The sequence below is a fragment of the Anas acuta genome, chromosome 8, assembly GCF_963932015.1.
Source record: "Anas acuta chromosome 8, bAnaAcu1.1, whole genome shotgun sequence".
Taxonomy (NCBI): Eukaryota; Metazoa; Chordata; class Aves; order Anseriformes; family Anatidae; genus Anas; species Anas acuta.
This window is the reverse complement of record NC_088986.1, coordinates 15,175,225-15,199,214: the sequence shown is the minus strand read 5'-3', so window position 1 is coordinate 15,199,214 and position 23,990 is coordinate 15,175,225. Positions and strand designations below refer to the sequence as shown.

General features: G+C 42.6%; 3 protein-coding genes across 6 annotated transcripts in view; all 3 read left to right on the top strand.

Moving 5' to 3' along the window:
• The window catches only part of DDAH1 (dimethylarginine dimethylaminohydrolase 1), a 92,012-nt gene extending 86,133 nt beyond the window's left edge, over window positions 1-5,879 (top strand). For all 3 annotated transcript variants that reach the window (XM_068690333.1, XM_068690331.1, XM_068690332.1), the window contains exons 5-6: window positions 775-918; window positions 1,368-5,879. In XM_068690333.1, the coding sequence (XP_068546434.1) occupies window positions 775-918; window positions 1,368-1,484 (261 nt within the window). In that variant the 3' untranslated portion in view covers window positions 1,485-5,879. The remainder of the gene's footprint in view (window positions 1-774; window positions 919-1,367) is intronic.
• A 2,898-nt stretch (window positions 5,880-8,777) lies between these two features.
• BCL10 (BCL10 immune signaling adaptor) lies at window positions 8,778-18,030 on the top strand. Of its 2 annotated transcripts, none has more exons than XM_068690334.1 (3): window positions 8,778-9,494; window positions 14,197-14,485; window positions 15,575-18,030. In XM_068690334.1, exons 1-3 carry the CDS (start codon window positions 9,360-9,362, stop codon window positions 15,937-15,939), a joined length of 789 nt encoding a protein of 262 aa, XP_068546435.1. In that variant the 5' UTR covers window positions 8,778-9,359; the 3' UTR covers window positions 15,940-18,030. The 2 variants fall into 2 exon arrangements, with proteins under 2 accessions (XP_068546435.1, XP_068546436.1); XM_068690335.1 differs by lacking the exon at window positions 8,778-9,494 and adding an exon at window positions 9,526-9,976.
• A 709-nt stretch (window positions 18,031-18,739) lies between these two features.
• Window positions 18,740-21,553, top strand: C8H1orf52 (chromosome 8 C1orf52 homolog). The gene is made up of 3 exons (XM_068690336.1): window positions 18,740-19,051; window positions 19,140-19,347; window positions 21,003-21,553. Exons 1-3 carry the CDS (start codon window positions 18,788-18,790, stop codon window positions 21,083-21,085), a joined length of 555 nt encoding a protein of 184 aa, XP_068546437.1. The 5' UTR covers window positions 18,740-18,787; the 3' UTR covers window positions 21,086-21,553.
• Window positions 21,554-23,990: the final 2,437 nt, after the last annotated feature.

Genomic DNA, 23,990 nt, shown 5'->3' with positions numbered 1-23,990 from the left:
GTGATACAAAGGGGAGCCAGGCTTCTCGTCTCCAGGCTTTTTCTATCTTTAGTAAAAAGTTGAGCCTAATCCAAAACTCGCGATCTCAGGCTTCTCGTGTGCTGAGAGTCTCTGTCTCGGAAATTCTGCCAGGATCCAAATTTGAGTATGAGCCCTATATTTATAAACCCAACTTCTGAAAGCCACCAGCTCTACTGTTCTGACAAGGTTATTGTGTTGTCCCCTTGGGAACGAGGATTAACTCAGACGTGCCTTCTCGCGCCCCGGCACAGGTGCCTAGTGAAAGAGTAACTGCTTGGAAAGCAGAAAGGAGGTCCTTGAAAAGAATTAAGATTGGGCTGATAGCCAAGCTGGGAACCATTCCTGTCCTGTTTGTGTTAATTCACACTCGTTTTATAAATATTGAATGATGGCTGCTTTTCTCAAAGGTGCTGAACACCTATAGTTTCTGTCAAAGTGAGCGGGAGGTTTGCATACTCAATGTGCATTCCTTAAGGAAAAGTCCACGGACTGCTCGTTGAGTACACTGCTTAATCCTGCTGTTTCCAGGAACTGTTTGACAGAGGTTTTCTACTGCTCTTTTTGGGTAGGGTTAGTAGATTCTTCCTTGAAGGCAGAGATAAAGACAGATCTCCTTACTTGCTGTATAGCAAAATGGCTCTTGGCTGACTTGGCAGTCGCAATTAGCACTTTTTTGAAGGCTCTGTTCTTGTATTTGTGTGGACCCCTCTAAAGCGTTTGGTCTAAGTAGCTGCACTTTTTGTCTCCTGGCAGACCATGCAACAGATGAGTGACCACCGCTACGACAAGCTGACAGTGCCCGATGATGCCGCCGCAAACTGCATCTACTTAAACATTCCCAGCAAAGGCCACGTCCTGCTGCACCGAGCCCCCGAGGAGTACCCAGAGAGCGCAAAGGTGAGAGAGGTGCTGAGCATGGCTGGGAGCCTGCCAGCATCCTGGCCTCTCCGGGAAGTCGCTGGGCACTGAAATTCGGTGCTTTCCAGAATGGGTTATATCCTGTCATGGAAAAAATCAGAGGGCTGGCTTTTGAAAGGTGTTGGGCCTGGGCTCTACGTTCATCTCCACTATTGATTTAATTTTGTCTCTTGTGCCCCTTGTGCTTCTTCTGCATGACTGGGAGCAGTAACAGTTCCCCTTGCTGCACTATTGTTGGTTGTGAACCTTTTGAGAGCTGTAGGCAGAAGGCCACATACACCATAAATGTTAGCATTGATTACAAACCATGAGACAGCTTAGCACCCACTGAGCCAGCCATGCCTGTTCATTCTGTAAATAGTTAGAGAAAAGGGAAAATAGTAAGTGTAAAATGTAATGATTTCTGTTGTATTTTCTTTCCTAAATAGGTTTTTGAAAAACTGAAGGACCACATGCTGATTCCAATAGCCAACACAGAACTGGAGAAAGTAGATGGGGCACTCACCTGTTGCTCTGTGCTTATTAACAAAACTTCAGAATTATGAGTTTACAGAGTCCCTCCCTTGTAACTGGCAATAATGTTACACACAAGGTAGATGAATCTGTATCCACACTTCTATTGTTTTTATTGACAATCTACTGTACCACTGTGCTACTAACCCTTGTTTACAAATTTTTTGCTTTGTGTAATTTTATTATGTCCTTGCAGATGGTATTTAAGGTGGATGTATGCTTTTCTTGAGGGGTGCATAACTGAAGTATGTTAGTCCCATGGGCTAGCAGAAGACACTTATAATGGCTAACCCCTTATGTTAGTGATTTAACTTATCTGTGTGAAAATTTTATGAAAACCAACTAATTCTCAACACTTCAAGAACCTCTGTCTCTGTACTGTTGCCTTCTCCTGTCTTTCTCTTGCTTCCTTGATCTGCGTCTTTTTTTCCTTCTTCAGTCTTTCATCTCCTTTTCTCTCTTTTCTTTCAGTAATGCAAGGTGTTGGTGGGGACTAAAGAAAGTTCAGGGGGCTCATGAACTTGGTATCTTGTGTGGTTGGGAAGCTGGAACAGTGGGCAATAGACTGCTCACTGTCTCAGCCATATCACATTGCTGCTGCTGGGCAGAATCATGCCTAGAATCAGTTTCAGATGCCAGGTAGCAATTTTGGGAAAAGCTTTCTCTGACGGGTGCATTCAAGGGCAATGTCTGCCTGGGAAACTTGGATGACAGAGAAAGAAATTGCAGTACAGCCACATACAACATGTCCTGCAAGTTCAGGTCCTGGTTTGCTGCTCATGCTTTGTATTCACTTTAGTGAGAAAGAGAGGTTTTTTTTTTTAAAGGCCAGATCCCAGGGAGCACCTGGATGACAAAAATGAGAAGTTCAGATGCTCTTGGAAAAGTTAAAACTCTGAAAGTAAGCAAAATTGTTTTTTTATTCTATTGTTTACTTTCCGTATATTTGTCCCTTAGTTCTGCTGTTTTCTCTTCTTTTGGAGGCCACATACTAGCAAAATTCAAAAGGAAAGGCTGATAGAATGAGTTGAAGGACAGTTATTCCTGGATTATGCTCATGAATAAGGGAAGCTATTGTTTCCTGAAAGATTGGCATGTGTACTTTATCTGCCCTTGGGGTAGTTTTCCTTGGAACAATTACCATCTTATTTTTTTAATTGCATGAATATTTACTGTGGTATTCATTTAAAACAAATACAGTTTTTGTAGCAAATTCCACTACATGTTTACCCACTGAGTCATACTTTTTTTTCACCACAGTAAAGTGAAGCATTCCCCATTGTATTCACATGCTTCTTGGTAAACCATTTGTAAACTAAGGATGGAGAAATTCCCAAACAGAGGCAGCAGTGGGAACTCTCTGGAGACTGACGAATAGTCTGAACATGTTATCGACTTCCTAGGCACCTCCTCCACCTTTCCTGAACCACTTGGGGCATGTTTCTGAGGTACAGTCAGAAGCGAGCAGCAGCAGGGAGGTTAGCAATGCGTTCTGTAGCACAGCAAATAGTATTAACCGAGTGCACACTTTGGTGTCCTCTGGAAACCCACACGATTTTCCACACAACCATAAGGTTGGAAACACAAGTACATATCTCTATAGGTTCACAGGGCATCTCTCACCCCACATCACTGGCTAATGTGGAGCAAACATCCTGGCAGCCATGGCAGGATGCATCTCATGTCTGGGCGCACTGTATGTTGTGATGACACGAGGCACCGTGAGGGAGAGAACAATGACGAGCAAATGAAATGTATCTGAAAAGGTGTGTCCCAAAGGAGGTCCTTCACCAGCCAAACAGCAGCTGTTTTTGTGGCTGTCCCAAAGGATTCTCCTGATGTTTCTCCCTTGTCTCCTCCATTTCCATGAGCTACCATTTCAGCTTGACCCATGTGATCAGGCTCTGAAGATGTAAATGTTGCAGTGGGAAATCTCTGTTCTCCCCTTCCCTCAGTGCTTTTTATGTATCTGGTACAGCGTCTTGCATTTTAAAATGAATTCATACTAAACAAATATTTTGTGCCAAAAAATAACCCTTTAGTATTTAACTATAACTTCTAGAGCCAAGCTTTATGCTTAAAAACTTCTGTATCTGTGGAGGCTGTTGTAAAAAGCCTGAACAGAACCCCCTGACTTGTCTGTACTCTCCTGGCCTATCTGTTTCAGTCCATCTCCATCATCTCAGTTGGGAGCGGGAGCATCCAGCTGGCCTGTGCCAGCTAGGCTGTGGGATTTCCATTCAATTCATGCCTCAAACTTCTAGTTGTATTTTTGCCCTCTCTTTCTCCGACTACGGCTTCTAGTTTATGGTACAATAAGCACTTTTCTCTTTTAACTCCAAGTGGAGTTTCCTTCTGCTGCCTCAGTTCTCCTCTTCAGTCTTCTTTTTCTGCACTTCCGTCTCCTTGCTGTTCATTCCACAGTGGACAGTCCTAAATTTTCTCCCTCCTTGACTAGGTGCGAGGTGGGAGGAGAAACCGAGGTGTCCATTTTTACTCTGAGGGACTTCTTTTGAGCTGGAAGGATGACTGTCAGCAAGGGCTGTACATCTAGAGAGTGACAAGGGAGGTGACTCCTCTTCAGGATTGCTCCAGAAAAGAGAAAAATGTGGTGGCCATTGTTGATACCTTGTGTCCCTGAAAGCAACAGAATAGGTGATAATGGCTTTCCCAAGGGAGGGAGAGGGAAGAGCAGATCTCAGAGCTGAGAAACACCTCATTTTCCAGAGAGGTTGTTGGTATCATTGCCATTTAGGTTTCCTTGCCTTCAAGGCTGTATTTTGGCATACAGAAAGAGGAGAGGATTGGCTGAGGGATTTGAATTCCCTCAGGTGGTTATTTCAAATTGTACTCTAACTTTAGGTGCAGAATTTGGGTGCTCTAAATCACGTGTGCTTCATTTCCATTTGACAGAGTTTGTCATAGGTGTGATAGGCTCCTAATATACATGCATCTTTGATGCCAAAAGTTACCTAAACTGGTTAATGGGATTGCCATCACTTCTCTGCTTTTAGCATTATGCTTTGTTATCGCATTAAAAAACAAGCAACAACTTTAAAAGCATTTCAGTTTGTGCATTTACAGTATGGTACTAAGAACTAGAGTCATGCCAAATGCTGCTACTTCTTGCTGTTTGCTACTTTTTCTACTGCCCAAACAAAGAATTCAGTTGCGAGGACATTTCTGCTGTAACACACGTACATCTAATGGGCGTCCTGTGCGTCTTGTCACTTGAACATTTCTCAAATGTCTGATGTGAATCATCATCCTTGATTAATATAAATAATAAGATGAGATCCCAAACCAAAAAAGGAGATGAGACACTGAACTGCCCACATAAAACATTTGATAACAGCTGTCAGGCTGTATGACATAGAAGGTCAGTGCAGAAGATATTGTGGTTAATAGCTCAGCAATGGGGTTTGAATTACTCATCAGTATTTTTTTTTTCTATGACCAAGCAGTTTAGCTTAGATCAAATGAAGGAGCGGCAATGTGCATTAAAGATCTTTCATGGTTATTATCTTTACTATGAGTTTAGAAAGATCTGTGTTATGTGGGTTTCTCTCTTTAACAATGTGAATACAGTATCTCTCTCTGCAATGAAAATGTGAATGCATACTGTACTTACAAGATAATCTTGAATTCTTCCATTTCTGCATTTTTGTCATTTCCACGCTAATATAATCCTTTTTGGTCTTAAATAGATGCCACTATGAAGCTGTTCTCTGACTTTTTGGATGTTTTCCATGTAATAGGTACAGAGGTCATAGGCAGCATCATGTCCAGTTTTAAAAATAAACATTCAGTGAAATGCAGAACAAGCAATCTGCTTTTTCTGTTTGTTCACAGCAAATTGGGGATGAAATATGAAAAAAAAAATAAGCTTTTGATTTCACTCATCTTCTTAAACATTTTATCAATGAAGTCAAAGCCAAATTACTTTAATACAAAATACTGGCATTCATGTAGAATCATTTTGGGAAAATAATTTACTATTTAAGATTCTCTATTTTTGTTTTTATCAGTAAGGAAGCTGAAAAGATAAGACTGCTTAAAGAATGGTATTTGTTAAGTGATTGTGAACAAAGTATCATTGGAGCTCGTGTATTTTCAGAAAAGTTTTAACTGGAGTATGATGTAACTTGTTTAGAGTTGCATGTGAATCGTGTTAGTCACTGTTTTACATTGTATTGTTCTGCAGTACACAAATATGACTACTGAACACAGAAGTGTTACATTTCATCAAACTTAAAATCTTGCTGCAGTATATAGTTTCCCACTTTTTGTGCCAAAAACATCAGTACATTCCATAATCTATTCTAATAGAGGTTTGCACTTTGATTTTTTTTCTTTTTTGTGATCCTTGCAGTTTCATTACTATATATCCCCATCACAATGGAATAAAGTGTCAATTGTACTGTGAACTATGTAGTTCTTGCCTCTTATTTTGAAACTGCAAGCACATGCATTTAATTTAATACTGTGTCATGACATCTTTTTATTGGGAAGCTTGCTACATATCTAGAAATAAAGCAAGTAATAGACACAAGTACTAAACCTTCAATCCTGTTAGAAGAAATCTTTAAAAACAAATCATGATTTCAGACTTATCTTTAAGAATAACGTAGATAGAGGAGTTATTGGCTAAGTGTGCTTAGCCAAGATAACTAAACAGATGTTATTGTAGTACAGCATTTTTCTGTAGTGTGTGTATTTACTGCAAGTTACCACAAATGAAACGACAAAGGTACAGTGGCATGATCATTGTTTTAATTCTTTCTGTAGCTCTTGCACCTTTCCCTCCTGCAAGATGTCAAGAGAGTTGACAGCGTTTCAGATGTTGCGGTGTGGTAATATGACAGATGGCTGCGTGTTTTATATCTAAATACCACTTGTTGCGTGCTGCAGATGATGCAGGTGGTGCTAATCTCTGCTTGTACTCTCGTGCGCTAATATGACTAGACTGGTATTAGGAGTAATGATACTAGGAGACAACTCAGTTGTCTCCTAGTATCATTACAACAACCCACCTCCACGAAGCCTAGGGTAAGTGCTTGTAGGCCTTCAGTGCCACCATGTGGCAGTCAAAGTTTTAATTGTCTAAGGCCTCAATATTGTTGCTGCAACTCTATATTTAGGAAATGCAACATAAAATAACAGTACTGAAGCGAAAGAATTACATAAATTCCAAACTGTACAGTTTGGCTACTAATAGGACTTTAAATAGACTATAATCTAATAGAGCCTCCTGCTGGAGAAGCAAGGCTAAGGAAATATTTTGTTACAGCTGATGTAAATATAGCCATTGTACTAATATACAGGAGTTAAAAGTAAGATTTTTATAATATTGTATTTAAATTGGTGATACCTACTGTGGTAGCTTGGCACAATTACTTCATGTAGTAAACTGCATCATTTACACAGATCTTTGTGTACCTATTTCTACAGAAGAGAGTTGGTACCAATTTACTTGAATTTGTTTCAAAATGGCAAACTTCTTTGACTCAGAAATTTATTCTATATGAACATGACACATGTACATAATCATGTAAACCAATGTAGTGTCCAAAATCATTCCACCTCCCTTGAAAAACGTTGTAACTCACTCCCCATTGAAGCTCACTTCTCAATATTGAACTACTGATGATAACCTTCTGAAATTATTTACTTACCGAGAGTAGTCTTCTTCCAGTTGCCTGGACCATTCTTTTTTTTTTTTTTTTTTTTTTTTTTTTAGCAAATCTGCTAAATCTATTCTATTCTCGTATTCTCTAACCACATGCCCTCCTCCCCGATTGCTTGAGTTAATCCCTTTCAGTTTGCCTCACGCTGGCCTACGTGGCTGAGGAATCCAGAAGCCAGACATTGCGTGGCTTTGAACTGCACCTCTTGCTGAGCGAGGTTATTAATAACTACCCTATGTTATATATGGAGTGGTAATTCGTGTCGAGAACATGGTTAATATTAATAAAGAAGGGGGAGATTTGGGAGTGTGGCCATGGGGGTGGGCAAGCCCCGTGGTTGATGAAAACATCAGACTCTTAACGGTGAGGCCATCAGGAACGTAGAAGAGTTTGGAGGGAACAAAGAAGGGTGATTCAGGAAACTCCATGCAGTCTCGGGTTGCTTGTTCTCCGGCCGTTAAGGCATGGAAGTTTCTGAGTGTTTGCTGTTGCTGTTTAATGCAAAGTTGTTTGACCAATGAAAAGTTATTTGGAAAAGAACTGCTGTGGAGAGAAGGGTATAAGAGGGGAGCCTGCCCTCCAGATAAAAAAAGGCAACACGATGTAATGAAGTTATGTCATCAATAAAGAAGCAGAAAGAAGTAATGAAAAGGAACAGGCGAGCAGAACGGAGACCAGGACGGGAACAGGCACATTGATCGCCTCATGAAGATGGGTTTGGCCTGTTATATATGGAGTGGTAATTCATGTCGAGAAAATGGTTGATATTAATAAAGAAGGGGGAGATGTGGGAGTGTGGCCATGGGGGTTGGAAAGCCCCATCGTTGATGATAACATTAGACTCTTAACGATGAGGCCATCAGGAACATAAAAGAGTTTAGAGGGAGCAAAGAAGGGTGATTCAGGAGACTCCATGCAGTCTCCGGTTTCTTGTTCTCCATCTGGTTTCTTGTTCTCCAGCCGTTAAGGCATGGAAGTTTCTGGGTGTTTGCTGTTGCTGTTTAATGCAAAGCTGTTTGACCAATGAAAAGTTATTTGGAAAAGAACTGCTGTGGAGAGAAGGAAAAGGCAACACGATGTAATGAAGTTATGTCATCAATGGTGAGGCAGAAAGAAGGAATGAAGAGGAACAGGCTAGCGGAACGGAGACCTGGATGGGAACAGGCACATTGATCGCCTCATGAAGATAGGTTCGGCCAGACTCAGCAAACCGCTCAGAGAAGCTCGTACTGAAAGTCACTGGAAATAGGCACACCGGAGCTGGAGAGAAGCTCAAGCTGAGAGAAGCGGACCCAGCACACAACTGCCCCTCGCTGGTAAGCAGCCGGGCATTATGGGGAATCATACGTCCTTAGAAACAAAGACTGTCCTGGTAACCTTACAGCTTATTCTCCTTATTAACAGTTGGACAGTTTACGATCCTGAATTATGGGACCAAATTGAGGTCAAGGTGTGGGACTCTGCAACTAAAAATGACAAGGTTGCAGTGGAATTGCTCGGCACCTGGCGAGCAGTCTCTGAGGCCTTAAAGAGCCCTGTGGGACCACAGTCAGAAACGTGTGGTTTGGCAGACAGTGAGGGAGCTGCGGGCTCCTTTACTGATCCGACTGCTACGCTATGGGCCCTCTGCAGCTACAGCCATCGAAGGCTTTTGCTGTTCCGCCCCCTGGTGACCTGGACGTGCCTTTTGACCCAGGCCCTATTGGCCTTGAAAAGGAGACGGGTATGTTTTTCTTCGTTTTGGGAAGAACGGGATACATAAGGCCCGAAGACCAAGTAAAGCAAGACATATTGTTCAAAAGGAATGGAAAATGGAGACTTGTTTGTAATTAAGAAAAGGAATGGAAAATAGAGACAACATGTTAAGTCATGGAACTTAAAGGATTGTTTGTTACCTTTCCTGATTTTACGTATGTGTAGGCATACTCGGGTTTAGTATGTAAAAGCAATGTTCTGTATATTTAGAATGTTTGATGTTCGTGTGTGTGTGTTGGTGGAGCATAGACTCCCCACACACCCAGCACTGTTTACTTGCCTTTTATACCTTTCATAAATATGTCTTTTATAAATATTACTAAATTCAGATTGAATTGAGACTTCATTTATAACATCTAGGTCCAGAATGCACAACAGTTATTTTTATCAGAGTGTTGTAGGGAGCCAGCAAAGCCTACAGCAACATTCGCCTTGGAGAGAAGGAGCCAGAAGGCATTTGGTTAAATGGACAAGGATAGAGCCGGGAGCGGGGGGACACTGGCCTCTGCCTCAGCTGTGCCACAGCCACCTCCCTGGGAGCTCCGCACACCTGAAACCTTGCTGAGCCATTTTGGGACTGATGTTAACGCTCTGGGCCAGGTAAGAAGGGTGAACATCCCCTGTGCATGTGTAAGTGTTACGAGCGGAACCAACGTGCTTTTTAGGGAGCCGGATCAACCGGCAGCGTGAGGCAAACACCAGCACGGTCACACCTCGCGTAGCACGGCACTGGCAAGGCAGAGCGGGGCCGGGGCGAGCCGTCCCGGGGGTGCCGCAGCCGAGAGCAGCGGGTGGGCGACCCCCTGCCCCTTCCCCCTGAGGCGGCCCGGCGGGCGGCCGCCATCTTGTGCGGGCGGGGCGGTGACTGCGGCCGCGCCCCCTGCCCGTGCCCGGCCGCCATCCGCCGCGGGGCGCTGCCACCGCGCACGCCCGGCGGGGCGGGGAGCCCGGGTCGGAAGCGGTGCCGGGGGCGGCTTCCCGCGGCGGCGGCTTCCGCGATGGAGGCTGCGGGGTCGGGGCCGGCCTCGGTGGCGGCGGGGCGGCCGCTGACGGAGGACGAGATGGCCGACGTGAAAAAGGAGGTGAGCGGCGGCACGGCACCGGGCGGCGGGGAGCGGGAGGCGCGGCCCGAGCAGGGCCGAGCCGCTGAGGGCAGGGTGAGGCCGGGCCTCATCTCACCGCCCCGCCGCCACCCGGGCCCTTTGTGTGATTTATTCTACCGTCACGTCATCTGCCAGCTCGTTACAGAGCTGAGCTGAGTTCTGGCTCCTTGGTACCATTCCGTGTATGGACTTTTCAGTAAAAGCTTTGTCATGGCTCCAGGAGGTGTGTTTTGCAAGTTACTGCTTGCTTCTGTAGAGCCGCAGGGTAACGCTGCAGTAGGCAGCATCCTGATGTTACAGGGAGAAAAAAAATGTTAAATCAGATCATCTGTGTAACGTTATCTAAATCAGTCTGAACTACTGACTGTATTCATAGCTTCTGCTCACAAAAGTCCATCTGTGTCACTTCAGGCTCCAATCTTACAGTTTCCCACAGTAATCGGAGGACTTGGTGGTAACGTACTGGGTAGTAACAAGTAACGTTAGGTTTGTCATCAGAACACAGTACAGTAAACCTGACTGCAGAGATCCTCCTCTCAGGGAGGTTCATTGCTCACTGTAAGCTCTCGTAGCTGCTCCAAAGCTGTGCAGGTGGCTTTGGCCAAGTAACCTTGTCAGGATGAGCTGGGGATCAAGCCAGGCATTGGTCTCTTCTCGCAGTCAGCACAACACTGCTGTACATTGCATGGCAAGATGTGTGAGTGTAACAGAATGAACAGTTGTCTGTGCCTCCTGTGGATTAAACAATGAACAAGACAGCTAGGGTATCGGATATGGTGTAGACCCAATTAATCGTTATGAAGGCATAGCTGTAACAAAAGTTTAACTGCTAATTAGCATCAATAAGCAATCTTCTTGTAGATTACACTTAAAATAAGAGGGTGGACTGCTTCAAGTCACTCAAACTGATGCTTTTGTTAAAATAAAATGCAAATCTTTGTATCCTAGGTTTAAAAAAAGTCAGGTAGTTAAATATATTTGTGCATAATTTCTTTTGTGCTTGTATTTCGTCACGTGCATTGTCAGGTGGTTATTGCTCATCACTGACAGCTGTGTCGCATAGATGGCTAGGTTAAAGGAAATATTTTAGCACCACGGGCTAGGTTAAAATGTTTTATATTCTGTCTGCATTGCTACTTATATTCTGCTCTGTGCACCAATCCTAAAGCCATCAAAACCAGGGTGCTGTGTTAAAGCTTTATTTCTTCTTGGATATAGGTGTTATCTTTGTGAAACTGAAGGTATGCTTGCTTAGGGTTGAGAATGTTAAAGTAATTAAAACATGGTATGTTTTTTGTAGGGTATGCAGGCAGTTACTGCTGCCTTTTGCTACAACCACACAAGCACTGTCAGGATTTGCTTTGGTGTCTGAGATCAAGTAGACTAGCACTGAAATATTTTTCCCCAAAACTTTCTGTATCTTCTCCCTACTGTTTTGTCACATCAGGGAAAAGTTGAGGTGACCTTACCCTGTGTTACCTCCTTCTATTCCTTACTAAGCGGACTGCGAAAGGGAAGTGATGCAAGAGCAGGAATTCTCGGTGCGTGGTGTGGCAGCATACCTCAGCTGGCTTGCAGGGGTGGTCTGCTCTGGGTAAACTTGTCTTGAGGAGAAATTGTAAAGGTTGGAATCTCACCTCCTCCAGCTGGGAAGGGGGCAGTGAGCCCTGCAAACACATCCATACAGAGCAAAGGGTTCTTAATGCTTGTGCTCTGTCCTTCCTGTCCTTGACAAACTGTTACCCTCTGAGGACAGCGCAGAGGGGAATTCAGGACTGGTGCACTTCATGCAGCATAAGACTCATCGCAGAGCAATGTTAGTCAAAACACTGTAGTCGTTCAATTGAGTAACAGCTTGCTATATTCTTCTAATGCTGAAAAACATACTGACTCTTCTGCTTTGGAGTTGGTTGACTGATCCCCTTTGGTGGTAGGAAGAGGTTTATGAGAAGTGAAAGAATGCCGCACTGCCCCCAACACTCATAGCCAAGCAAGCACGGGCCTGTTGCACTTGGATACTTGATGGCAGAGAAAAATGGTGGGAGTTGTGCTGTTGCCCTTTTCTGTTCCTCCCAGTCTGCTGCACCAGCACAGGGGCAGGTAACTAACCCGCTCCGTTGATGGATCCTCTCAGCTGCCAGAGCTGGAGCGAGGGTGGGAACAGGGAGCTGCCCACAGCCTGAATTAGGCACCCTGCAGCCGCGCCCTTGGGGCTCGGGTTTTGTGTTGTATTCATTGGTGATGGTCTGCTGCCAGCAGCCTTCCTTTCTCTTCCTTGCATGCCCTCCTGATTATTCCTTTAACTGCATAACCACAGGCTGTTTATTGATGGCTTGCTTTTGTTGGACCTCTAGGAGCAGAAAACTACAAGAGCACATTCCATTCTTCCTTTGCCGTGCTTGGTGAAGCAGTCCAGAAATTTTTTCTTTAATTGAGTTATTGGTGTTTTCCACAGCACAGGATGCCAGGCAGTTCTATTGAGCTAGTAAATTCCTTTAAAGCAAAGTTGTCTTCATGCTGCTTTCATGGGATATAATTGAAAAGCAAGAGGATATTGGAAGACTTTCTTAGGGAAAAAAGTTGTGATTGTTTCTTTTCATCTTATCTCATCTCTCAGATGTAAAGGTGTTTTTTTTCCTTGTAGCTCTCAAATAATTTACTTTTGTTGAATCAAATGAGGCAACTTCAGGAGGAGAGGAGAGAATGTTTTTTCACATCAATAATTTTCAGCCAGTGTGTATCTGACTTGTGTATTTCTTCACAGGGAGAATCGTTGGCAAGGGAACCTGCTGATTCTGCAGTGTTATACAGAGTTTGTTTTTCAAGTAAAAAGATACTTGTGACTCTCATCTTGATAGAGCAGTTGATTGGGTATTGAAAGCAGAGTTGTGAAGGCAGGCATTAGTTCTGTTAAACTGCTGGCATCAAGCAGGCCTCTTAATGTGCAGATTGAAATATGGTGAATGTCATTTACGCTTCGGAGGTGCTTGTGCGGACCCTTTGAACAAGGGGGGTGGAGGTCACTGCTTTCTTTGCCAGATGTCTGAATAAACCTGTCAGTGTAAGAGAGGACACAGGATCTTACAAAGAAGAGTCCAAAGTGGTGACTTTGCTCCTCTAAATTACCTCCGAAATAAACTGGTAATCACATTCTACCTGCATGCAGTTAGAAGGATGGCACATCTAGGGAGAAACAGAGGGAATGGGACGGGATACGACGTGTTGCAGTTCCTGAGGATGTGAAGGGCTTGCAACAGACTTCTCTACTTTATCGTGCCCCGTGGTAACTGACCGCATGCGAGGGTCTGTAGACAATGGATGGAATCTGCTCCCAGAGCAGATTGTTGCCGCTTTTTTCCTTTTTCTTCTTTTTCTGGTTACAGAGAGGATTAAGCAACCAGCTGACACTTGGTAGCTGAAGTTATGCTGCAGGCGGGAGGCATTTGACTTCTGCCACAGTCCTCAGAGATGTACTAATTCTCAGGAGTCATTGCAGTGTGTCATAAGCGTACAGGGTGCTGCAGGTGTTCAATATAAAATCTTAAACCATCACAAAGCAGATTGATAAAGAAAAAGCAGCCAGTAAAGTTGTTGAGAGTAGGTACATCTCTGAAAGAAAGCGCAGGTATTGTGGATGCTGGTGAACTCAAATAGAGGTGTCTGTCTAATAAAACTTTTAAACAGTGAGTATACACGCTGTTGCTCTGAGACTGCTCTACTCAATGCACAGAGAACATCAATAACAGCAGTGCCATGGAGTTGGGCCTGTGGGATACAGATAATATGAAAATGTTTCAGTTGGGTAGTAAAATGGGGAGAGTGGGTATGCATGTAGGCAAAATAAGTAGTTGCTGTTGTATTTAATTTAATTTCATTTTTACTTGGTGGCTGTTCTGAAATGTGATAATCGTAGACCTAATGTAATATTTTCAGTAAATATCTGCCTTAATTACTTAAGATGCATTAAAACCTCGCAGGTCACTCAAAGGAAAACTCCTGAAAAGGATAGGTAAATTAAAATGCTTTGTTTTTTTTTTTTTTTTTTTACACAGCTGCACTGAGAAGATTCTCCCCTAGGTAACATGGTGGCAGCTTTAAAAATTGCTTGACTAACTTGTAAAAAAATCATAAAGATTTTTAATAAAGGCTTCTAAATGAATTGAAACATCGGCTGATACTGGTTTGTTTTGTTTTTTCAGGCTTTAGAAAGGATGCGACCTTACTTGTGTGACAAGATTATAGCTGAGAGACACTTTGATTACCTACGTTCAAAGAAAATACTCACCAGAGAGGACACAGAAGAGATCTCTTCTCGATCTTCCAGCAGGAAAAAAACTGGGAAGTTGTTGGACTACTTAGCAGAAAACCCAAAGGGACTAGATGCTTTGATTGAGTCTATCAGGCGAGAAAGAACACAAAACTTTCTGTTACAAAAGATAACTGACGTAGTGTTGAAAGTCAAAAATGAAAAACTTGAAGCTCTCAAAGGTAAGAAGTTTATAATAAAATCATCAAAGATAGAAATTTTATTTTGAGGGTCTGCAAAATAAAACTCGCACTGTTCAATCCATGTTTCTTATTACATATTTTTTTCCTTTCTCTAGTGTTTGGGACAGTGTTCTTGGAAACTGCCTCAGTTTGGGTTTAAAATCTCAGGACGATACCTCAGGCATATCAGGCAGATAGCTCTGCCTCTTTACTATCTGAACACAAATAACAAAGTGGGGAGAGGGGGGGAAAACCGCAAACATACTGTTCTGTTCTGATGGATAAGTCTTTTTTCACACTTCAGTTTTGCTTTCTATGAGGTTCTAATTCAGAACGCAAAATAAGTGGTTATCTTCCATCTTGTGTTTCTCTTTACTGCAGTGGCAGGATGCTTGGGTTTTGTTCAACTCTGCACCTCAGCAGAGGATAAGCCCACAAATGCAATATTGAGGGGAATTTTCCCCAAATGCTTTCAGTGCAAAACTTAAAAATAGACTCTGAATGCATTGCTTCACACAATCAGAAGTTTTGCTGACACAGAAAACTGAAGTTGCTCTATGTATTCACATTTGAAGGCGGAAAAAGAAAGCATAAGCTTTCTAAACCAAAAACCTTACTTCCCCTTCCACACCCACCTAAAGAGAAATAAAGAAGGAAGAAGGTACGTTTTTGACCCTAGTCATGAAAGGTCTGAAGTTTTCTCTGGCTTCAAGTGCAGCAGCCTTCAAAAGCAGTCCAGTTTGGAGCAGAACAATGTGGCTGAAGCTTTTAAAAGGTTCTTTGAAGAACACAGTGAGAAAAGTCTAACAAAAGATAGTTCAGGCTGCCTATAGAAATGACATCCTAAAGCGAAGCTTAAGTTACAGTGTGCTTTGTCAACTAGTAGCTGACGTAGAGAAATCATTCCCATGGCTGATGAGATGACCTGCATGTATTTTCTAATTTGTCACAACTACTTGGACATCACAAGGTGAGATGAAAAGGATGGTTGGTTCAAATTATAGACAACTGATCTTTGACAATGTTACTGATGCTAAATCAGTTTTAAGAGTGCATCATATTGTAATTGTTTGTGTGTTTTTGTCTTAGGTCTAAGCTGCAGCACCTGCATGACCTCGCTGTATGAAGGAACAAATAATCTTTCTAGATCATATTCTGATGAATCTAATTTTTTTGATAAAACGAAAGATAAAGAATCAACCCAGATGCATCATCCAGAAGAAGATTATAGCACTGCTGCGTTTATGTCTGCTGTCTCTCTTCATTCCATGAATTTGCCAATTGCAGAGACGGGAAATGCAGAGAGTGTGGTTTTCTCAGCCACCCTTCCTGGCCCTGGAGACCCCGGTGCACCCCCTCTCCCACCAGAGCTCCAGTCAGAACAGCAAGAACCATCTAACAGTTCAAGTGACAATTGCTTTTTGCCTCTGAGATCACGTTCTCTTCAACCTTAGTGAACTTAGTGACTTTTGTCTATTCATCCGAAGGGTACTGAAACAGCATGTGATGTCTTATAAGGGTAAAAAAAAGTTTTGAAACTGTTAGTTTGTGAAATCAGAGGAAACAGTCCATGCTATTTACTGTTTTAACTTTTTTTTTTGTAATCAGGTGACTCTAGCTGCTTGATTTCATGTTACTTAGGAAGCTTTTATTAGAAAAAAAAATCATGATACTACACCAGCAAAGTTTTGTGTTTGTTTTTTTTTTTTTAACCAATATATTTAAGATTTTGTGTTTAGTTGCAGACACTTAAGCTGCAGTTTACAGAACAGTAAGTAACAAACCTGGTGTTCTTAGCCTTTCTGTGACAGGTGAAAAGCAAAGGTGGTTAGGAAAAGTACTGAGTATTGAAGTTAGCTTCCTGAACTAAAAGCTTTAGCTCGCTTGCAGAAAAGCTTGACCTCATTTGCCAAATTAAATACTTCTCTGTAGGATAAAGTCTGTCCTCCATGTATGTATGTTATGTGCAAAAAGTATTTCCATTTGCAAATAACACATCTGACCAAATCTGTTGCTGTGTGTATTTGCAAGAAGTCTCTTAATTTTTTGAACTTTTTGTCTACCAGTACATTGAAAGGCACTCAGCATCACAGTGGTGTGAGCTAGCGAGTATACTTCCACAAGCCTTAGCATATTATTCTTGTATATTATTTAGAGATTTGTGATTTGAGATGCACTTTAAATATAAATTCTCATTAATATTGGAAAAGGAAAGTAAACTGCTGTAACCACATCATGTGGGCTATGAGAAACTGCTGTTGTATAATACTGTTAAGGACTAATGCTTCTATGTTTTGTCCCAGTAGGTAAGTAGAGGAGTCGTGTAGCAGGAAAGCATCCTTAACTGCGGGATTCTTGGAAATGTTGCACTTAAGATATCTACTCCTCGAGGCAGATAGACACGTTTACATTTCAAATTGCTTAGTCAAAGGTATTTAAACCATTTGAGCATGGGACGGTTCTCATATAGCATGTTATATTGTGTCAAGAAATATTGCTCTCATACTCTGCTCTTGAGTTGAAATCTTTTTATGAAGGTGGCCTTTAATCACTTTAAAATTACTAGACAAAGAAAAACTCTTCCTTGGAAATGTGTACAGTTATGTTCTGCAAAACTACACTTCAGTATTTTTAGTATATCAAAAGGTAGGTTTGTATTTAAGGTTTAAATTATTTGGGCTCTTATGCAGTTCTGTAACTGTATCATTCCATTCAAATTCAAAGCCAGGGTAATAATTTAGGGCAATAACCCTAAATTGTGCTCTCGTTTTGAGGTCCTGCAGAAGGCCTCTCTAAATTTTTATTTCATGATTGCTATGGTTTTGGAAGTAGGTTAAAATAAACTGCACTGTTCAATTATAGTCTGTATTCAGTATGTAAATAGCTTACATTTGCTAAAGATGTGGGCTTCTGTTTAGTGTTTAAAATCCTTGATTTTCTGGTATGCATCTAAGGTGATAGACTGTCAGGATGGTGCAAATGCTTTTAAATGAAACTTCAGTACAGAAGGCACTCTGGGATTTAGATACCTAAGTGCAAGCAAAATCTTGCTCTCTAACATGAATTGGAGAGTAGGCGTAAATCTCTCTTCCACTAACTTGAATTGTAGTTGCATGTACTCTGGATGTATATAAATTTGTTTAAATGTCCCTTTGTTCACTGTAAACCACTTGAATTGCATTTGTGTTCTCAAACATTTTTTTTCCCTCCTTGTTTTAACCTCCTTAGAAGCTTAGTTTTGGGTTTGTTCTTGGATCCTCGTAAATAGAGGGGAGAGAGGGAGGGAGAGCAAACTTGGCCTTAACTGAAAGAGCATCAGCTCAAGGTAAAAACCGCATTGCAGTTCTAAATCGGAACTTCCACTGCTGCCTGCCACACAGCACAGTGTGCAGTAGGCCTGCCTGTACAGGGATTACTCCTGCAACGGAGCCTGTTAACCTGAGACTTTAAATGAATGTATTATCTTACCAATGTTTGCAAGGTGCATTTTGTAAAAAAATATATATTTTTATCACAACTTTTGGAATAAACTCTTTTGTATAATTGCTTGTTTTCTGTCTGCCTTTATCATTGTTAAAATGTATAGGTTCTAAGTGCAGTTCATGCCAGTGTCTGGATGTGGGGTTTCGGTTTTGTATGTGAAGGGAGGCTTTTGTTCTGTTTTTAGAGAGGTTTGTCTCTGGGGGAAAGACAGTGTGAAACATCGGTGTCTGTAGGACTGTATTCAAGAGCAGTGTGTAGGGAAGATGTGTGTGTGGGATGAAGACCTCATTCTCCTTAACTACAGATTCTGTGGTTCATGACTAGTATCGCTAACCAGATTCTTGTGATTTTTTTTTTTAATTATTTGATTGCTCCACTTTGTAAAGATGTGAGAAGTGTTGCTTCTGACCATGCATACAGTGACTTCAGTCTCAAGACATCTTTGATTAGCGAAGGAGAAGAAAACCTTTGTGCACTGAGCAGCGTAACTCAAAAGGATTCTGAAGTGTTGTGGGGACTTCAGTGCTTGTTATCCTTGCACTGTGTGTAGGGTTTCTTATGTTCCATGGTATTTAAGGTGAGAGATCAGCTGGACACAGTTTAATAATTCCCAGCGAGGAATTTTATCGTATTATACTCAAAGGCTGCTTCCTAGCCCCCCGTTCTTCTAGAAGAACCCGCTGGTTGTCAGTCTGTCGGTCTGTCAGTCTGTCTGTCTGTCTGTCAGTCAGGGCCGTTCCCGCCGCCCGCCGCCTCAGGCCGGAACCCCGGGCGCGGGCCCGGTTTCCGTGCGGGCCGTGCGGCGGCGCAGGCCCCGCCATGGCGGCGGAGGGAGGGGACCCGCTGGGTTTCTTCGCGGCCTACGGCAGCTCCAGCTCCGACTCGGAGCCCGACGAGGCCCCGGCCGACGAGAGCCCGGCGGGGGCCGGCGCGGCGCCGGCGGAAGGCAGCCCGGGGAGCCGGCCGCGGCTGCCGCCGCCCGACGAGCTGTTCCGGGAGGTGTCGCAGCCGCCCGCCTTCCTCTACAACCCGCTCAACAAGCAGATCGACTGGGAGAGCCGCGTCCTCAGGGCGCCCGAGGAGGTACGGGCGGGGCCGGGCCGGGAGCCCGGGGCTGCTGGGGGCCGGCGGGGTCCCGCTGCAGCCCCGGGCGCCGTGTTTCTCTCCGCAGCCCCCCCGGGAGTTCAAGGTGTGGAGGAACAACGCCGTGCCCCCGCCGGAGGTGTACAGCCCGCCCGAGAAGAAGCCCCCGCCGCCACCCGCCGTCGACATGGCCATAAAGTGGTCCAACATCTATGAGGACAACGGCGACGATGCGCCCCGGCAGGCCGGCAAGGCCAGGTTCTTACCGGACGAGGAGCAGGAGCCCTCCGAGTCAGGTAGGGCGCATGTAGGACACCCTGCTGGTGGCCCTCAGGTGTGCCAGTGCCCTCCTACCCCTCCCTGAGGCACTGTTGTAATGCAGGGAGCCGGTGCAGAAAGCCTTGGCAAAAATTCCCTTTGTCTGCAGAAATGTAAGGTAACTTAATAAATACGTAGCTTCAGAGAGGTTAACTGAAACAACAGTGTTACGTACAGTACTGAGGACTGAACGTGACAGGAGATGGTTTGAAACTGTTAACATCTGAAGGTTTCAATGGTTAAAACTTGCAAGTTCTTGGAGGCTTATTCAAGACGTGCCATCTCCTGTCATAAACACGTAACAAGTGATGCTCTTGCATGGTTTGCAATCTGTTCCTTTCCTGTGCAGACCTGGTGTGCTTTGCACAGACACATGCTTCAGATTCGTGTGCATAAAGAGCAGAATTGCCGGCACGTGGTTTCTGTGAGTAGCCTGTGACCGGAGCTGTTCCTGACTAATTCAGAGGAAATTCTGCTGGCCTCTTCTACGTCTGCAGTTGCTCAAGGGCAGAGCAGTAACTGGCTGCAGTGATGGTAACCGAGTTCAGTGTGTGTACAGCATATTCTGGTGTTCCTGGAACCAACAAAGACCCATCAGGAATTTCTCTGATCCCCTTCCATTGTCATTAGTGGAAGCAGGGAATGATTAAAAGGCATTATAGAGCAGCAGTTATGAGAGAACAACAGGCTCAGGACTTGCTGGAATACAAAGAGGAGTGAGGGCTGCTTTTAATACTTTCGTCTCAACCCTAGATGCAGATGCGTTTGAGTAGCAGGTCAGATTATTTTTATAATGTTTGCAAAACTTGGGGTCCAAGGTGGAAATTAAAAAAAAATAATAAAAAAAAAAATGCAAGTGACAGATTACTGAAGAAAATACTTACCGTCCTTTTCACTGTTAATCGTGGAACAAACACTAGTGGTAATCTAGGAAATACAGAAAGAAATATTTGAGAGATGGAAGAAATGATTTTATTTAACAAAAATAAAACAAAACAACAAACTAATGGAGAAAGAGAACAGCCGATGACAAACAAGAGAACAAAACCAGAAGTAGTAGTTTTGGACTTATAGAACAAACAATAATGTTTTGATTGACCAGTTAAGTTTTCAGCAAACCTTTTGCAAACAAAATTTGTTCTTTTTGCTTTCTTGCACTTTTTCATTCTCTACATTCCTTTGTTATTTTATCTCTGTCTTGCTCTATTTGTTCTCTATGCTGTTATTTTTCCTCCACGCTTCTTTTTTCTTAGGCTTCACCCAGAAACTAAAAAGATAAATTATTAATTTACCTTTGACTTTACTTTCTGCTTCTAAAATGTATTTCCTAGCTTTTTACCACATCTATTCAAATAATATTTTTTTAGAAGCAGGTACTGCATATTATCTAGCATAACAAGGCCTTTTCTTAGTTATACTCTGTGATCCGTGGTAGTTAAAGCAGCAAATCAATCCTATTCTGACCATGTCTTGTCCACGTTCCAAAAATGAGGATGTTGTCGGTTAATATTACTGTGTCTCTTTTCCAGGCATCTCAGGTGCGGCTAAGTCAGTTGCTCTGGGATAAGTATGGCGTTTAAGACAAAAATACTGGTTTTGCTGACTTGGATTAATTCTGTCTTTTTATTTAAAGATGATGAAAAAGACGACGAACCAGCTTCTGCTAAGAAACGTAAACTAGACTCTGGGGAGCACACAAAGAAGAAGAAGGTATAAGCAGAGTATGCTTGATTTCACTATAATGAGAATTTCAATGAACTTGGATTCCTCTGTTGGAATGGGAAACAAATACATGTTTACTGAATTCCTCTCTCCTGTTGGGTAGGGAATCGTATTTCAGCAGTATGCTTGCCTTTTGGAAAGCACAAAACTCCATGGACAGTGTTGCGATAGGAACTCAGCTACTAAACAAAACTTAAACCAGTTTATTTAAAAGAGGTGTCTTAAAGCAGTGTGGTGGGTACTTGTGCAGGTTACAGGGTTTCCTGGTATTTCATTTGTCAAGAAACCTGGTAACATGAGCTTTTCTTGATCGATCTTTCCATTGTGTCAAAGCCTTTCATAAAGGAGTGTATACTAAAGATTCTTTGGGTATTATACTGTGACATGTTTTAATAACGCTGTTTTGGAATTTGTGTAAAGACTGTAAATAAGCCACTGGAATAAATCTTACGTTTGAAAACATCTGTGGTATAAGTATTGCACTGCATGCTTGATGAATAGGAGGGATGGATTCCGCATTGTATGCTTTTTGGTGATGTATCTCTAATGTCTCAACAGGTTCCTCACGGTTTTGTTTGTAATAAATATACAACTGCAAACTGCAACATGGACCTAAAAATGGAGTTTAATATTGGATGATTGATTGTGATGTTACGTGATCTGCATCAGTGAAACATGAATCTAAGTGATAAAAGAATTGAGGCATCTAAAGTATTATTCCTAAAATTGAAAATAGCAACTGTATATTTACATGACAAATATTAAGGCAAAGCTGTGACAGTCTCTGCATTCAAATTGTATCTACTTCAGTCCTAGCTGTAGTTAAGCTTCTTAAAGTATTACAGACAGTGCATGTTGCATTTGTGATGTGCTGCCGCATGGAGTTTTGGGTCTGTATATGAAAAAGTAACAGCAAACTTGTGGGGGAAAGGGAGGGTTACCATGGATTTGATGTCAACTAAAGCGTCTGTACCTTGGGAAGTGTCTAGTGAGATTAAGCCTACTGACTGAAATGTATGTAATTAAGCAATCAGTATAAACACTGGTATTTTTTATTTTCCTAATTGCTGCAAGGAGAAACCTTGCTTAATAATGATCTTGCTGAGTTCCAGGTGGAGTCAAGAGCCCTGCACAGCAGTCACATTTATCCTCTGCTGAAATGGAGTTTGTACTATGTGGGGAGCCAGCACAGGACATCTGTTCAGGAACTGCAGATATCTGTTCAGTTCTGCTCAGATATTTTGGTCAGTTGAGGGACTATACTCATATGTCCATACTTAATTTTTTCCTAGAAAGCTAGTGTAAATTTCTCAATATCCTAGTAATTGTGCATGAAACTTTATCTAAAAGTTACCATCTATCGCATACCAGTTCTCTTAAACGAATACCTGTCCCCGTGCTTGTAATGCAGGTTTAGGTCATCATAGCAGATTGCCATAAGCTACTAACGCAGCTGCTCTCTAGCTTTTGTTTGAGCTCAAGTATTTGAGTGTTGAGTACGACCTCTCTGAATGAAAAGGCTCACTGTGATCTGTTTTTTTCTGTATCTGCTGTCCTGATATTGCTAGCTTGAAGGCACTAGAGTCCTCAGAGAATGCAGTAAAAAACAGTGTTTATGCTCCTTTGTTAGTGGAAATGTATTTATGCTATAATTGATGTAGAGACCTAAGAGTAGGGAATAATAGCAAGCTCCCTTTGGCATAAGCAAATCAGTTACTAGGTCAGTTTCTCAAAGGTTCAGCTTGTGGCCAGGCAGCAAATTGCAGGTTACCTTGTCTAGCCAGATACTTTTGTAGAGATCTGCCTGTATGTACCAAACGTATTGCAGGTTTATGTGGATTGAGTGGAAAAAATTATTGAAACCTGAGGGATTTGATGTAAGCACAGGGTTTAATGGACTGCCCAATTCAAAAAACTTCTAGCAGTAATGTCTGCTACTGATGTGCTACTTGAAGAGTGTTACAGCTGGAGGTTAATGTCATTACCTCTGGAAATAGGATGCATTCCCACAATTGCCATGACCAAGGAGGCTTTTGTCCTTGCATTGTGTGCTCTGCTATTCTACATGGCAGCTCAGGAAGCTACCATGCTAATCACGCCATTTGTTTTCAGATAACATGATACACGGGGTATCCGGTTGTCTTGAAGCTAGCACCATCTGATACTCAGTTTCCATGGAGAAAACCAGCATGGCTAATCCGGGAGAAGAATGATGAATTGTATTATTTACACATTTAGGGAAACTCCATTGTAAGCAGTGACCATGGCAGCATCCCTATTCAGGACACGTGGTAAAAGCAACTATTTGTCTTTTTCTTAAGACATCTGAAACAAGGCTGAGGGCCTGAACGAGGTGGAGTTACCTAGGTGAACTTCTATTGCTGGACGGCTTTTATGGTAGAGATGCTTCTGTCCAGGGAAGTTCTGGAGTTGCAGCTACTGAAGCAAGTCAGAAGTGTTCTTGGGTGTACAGAAAAGCCTAGAGCAGAGAGTGGACTGTTTCCTGTGTGTCCTTTTTGGATGATTAGGAGGAGTGACGTTGATTTGCAAAACACGAAAGTTTGGTAATGACACAGTGCTTGAGAGAAGCAGATCAGGCAAGTGCAAAGAAATAAGCAATGACATTTCCCCATTTGATTCAAAAGTTGAAGAGGGGAAGATGAAAAGCTGAAAAGCGAAGCTAGCTTTGGGCAGCTCATAATGAAAATTTGGCTACTCTGCAACAGGATCTGTGAAGTGCTTAAGTGAACACTTATTAAACTTAAACTGATAGCTCAGTACAAAAAATGTCTAGAGAACACTTTATCCCAGATTGTCTTTCAAGAGGAGACAGTGACAGGGAGCAGACATTCCTGCTTACAAATGTGTTTTCTTGGGTTTACACATTAGCCCACTATTA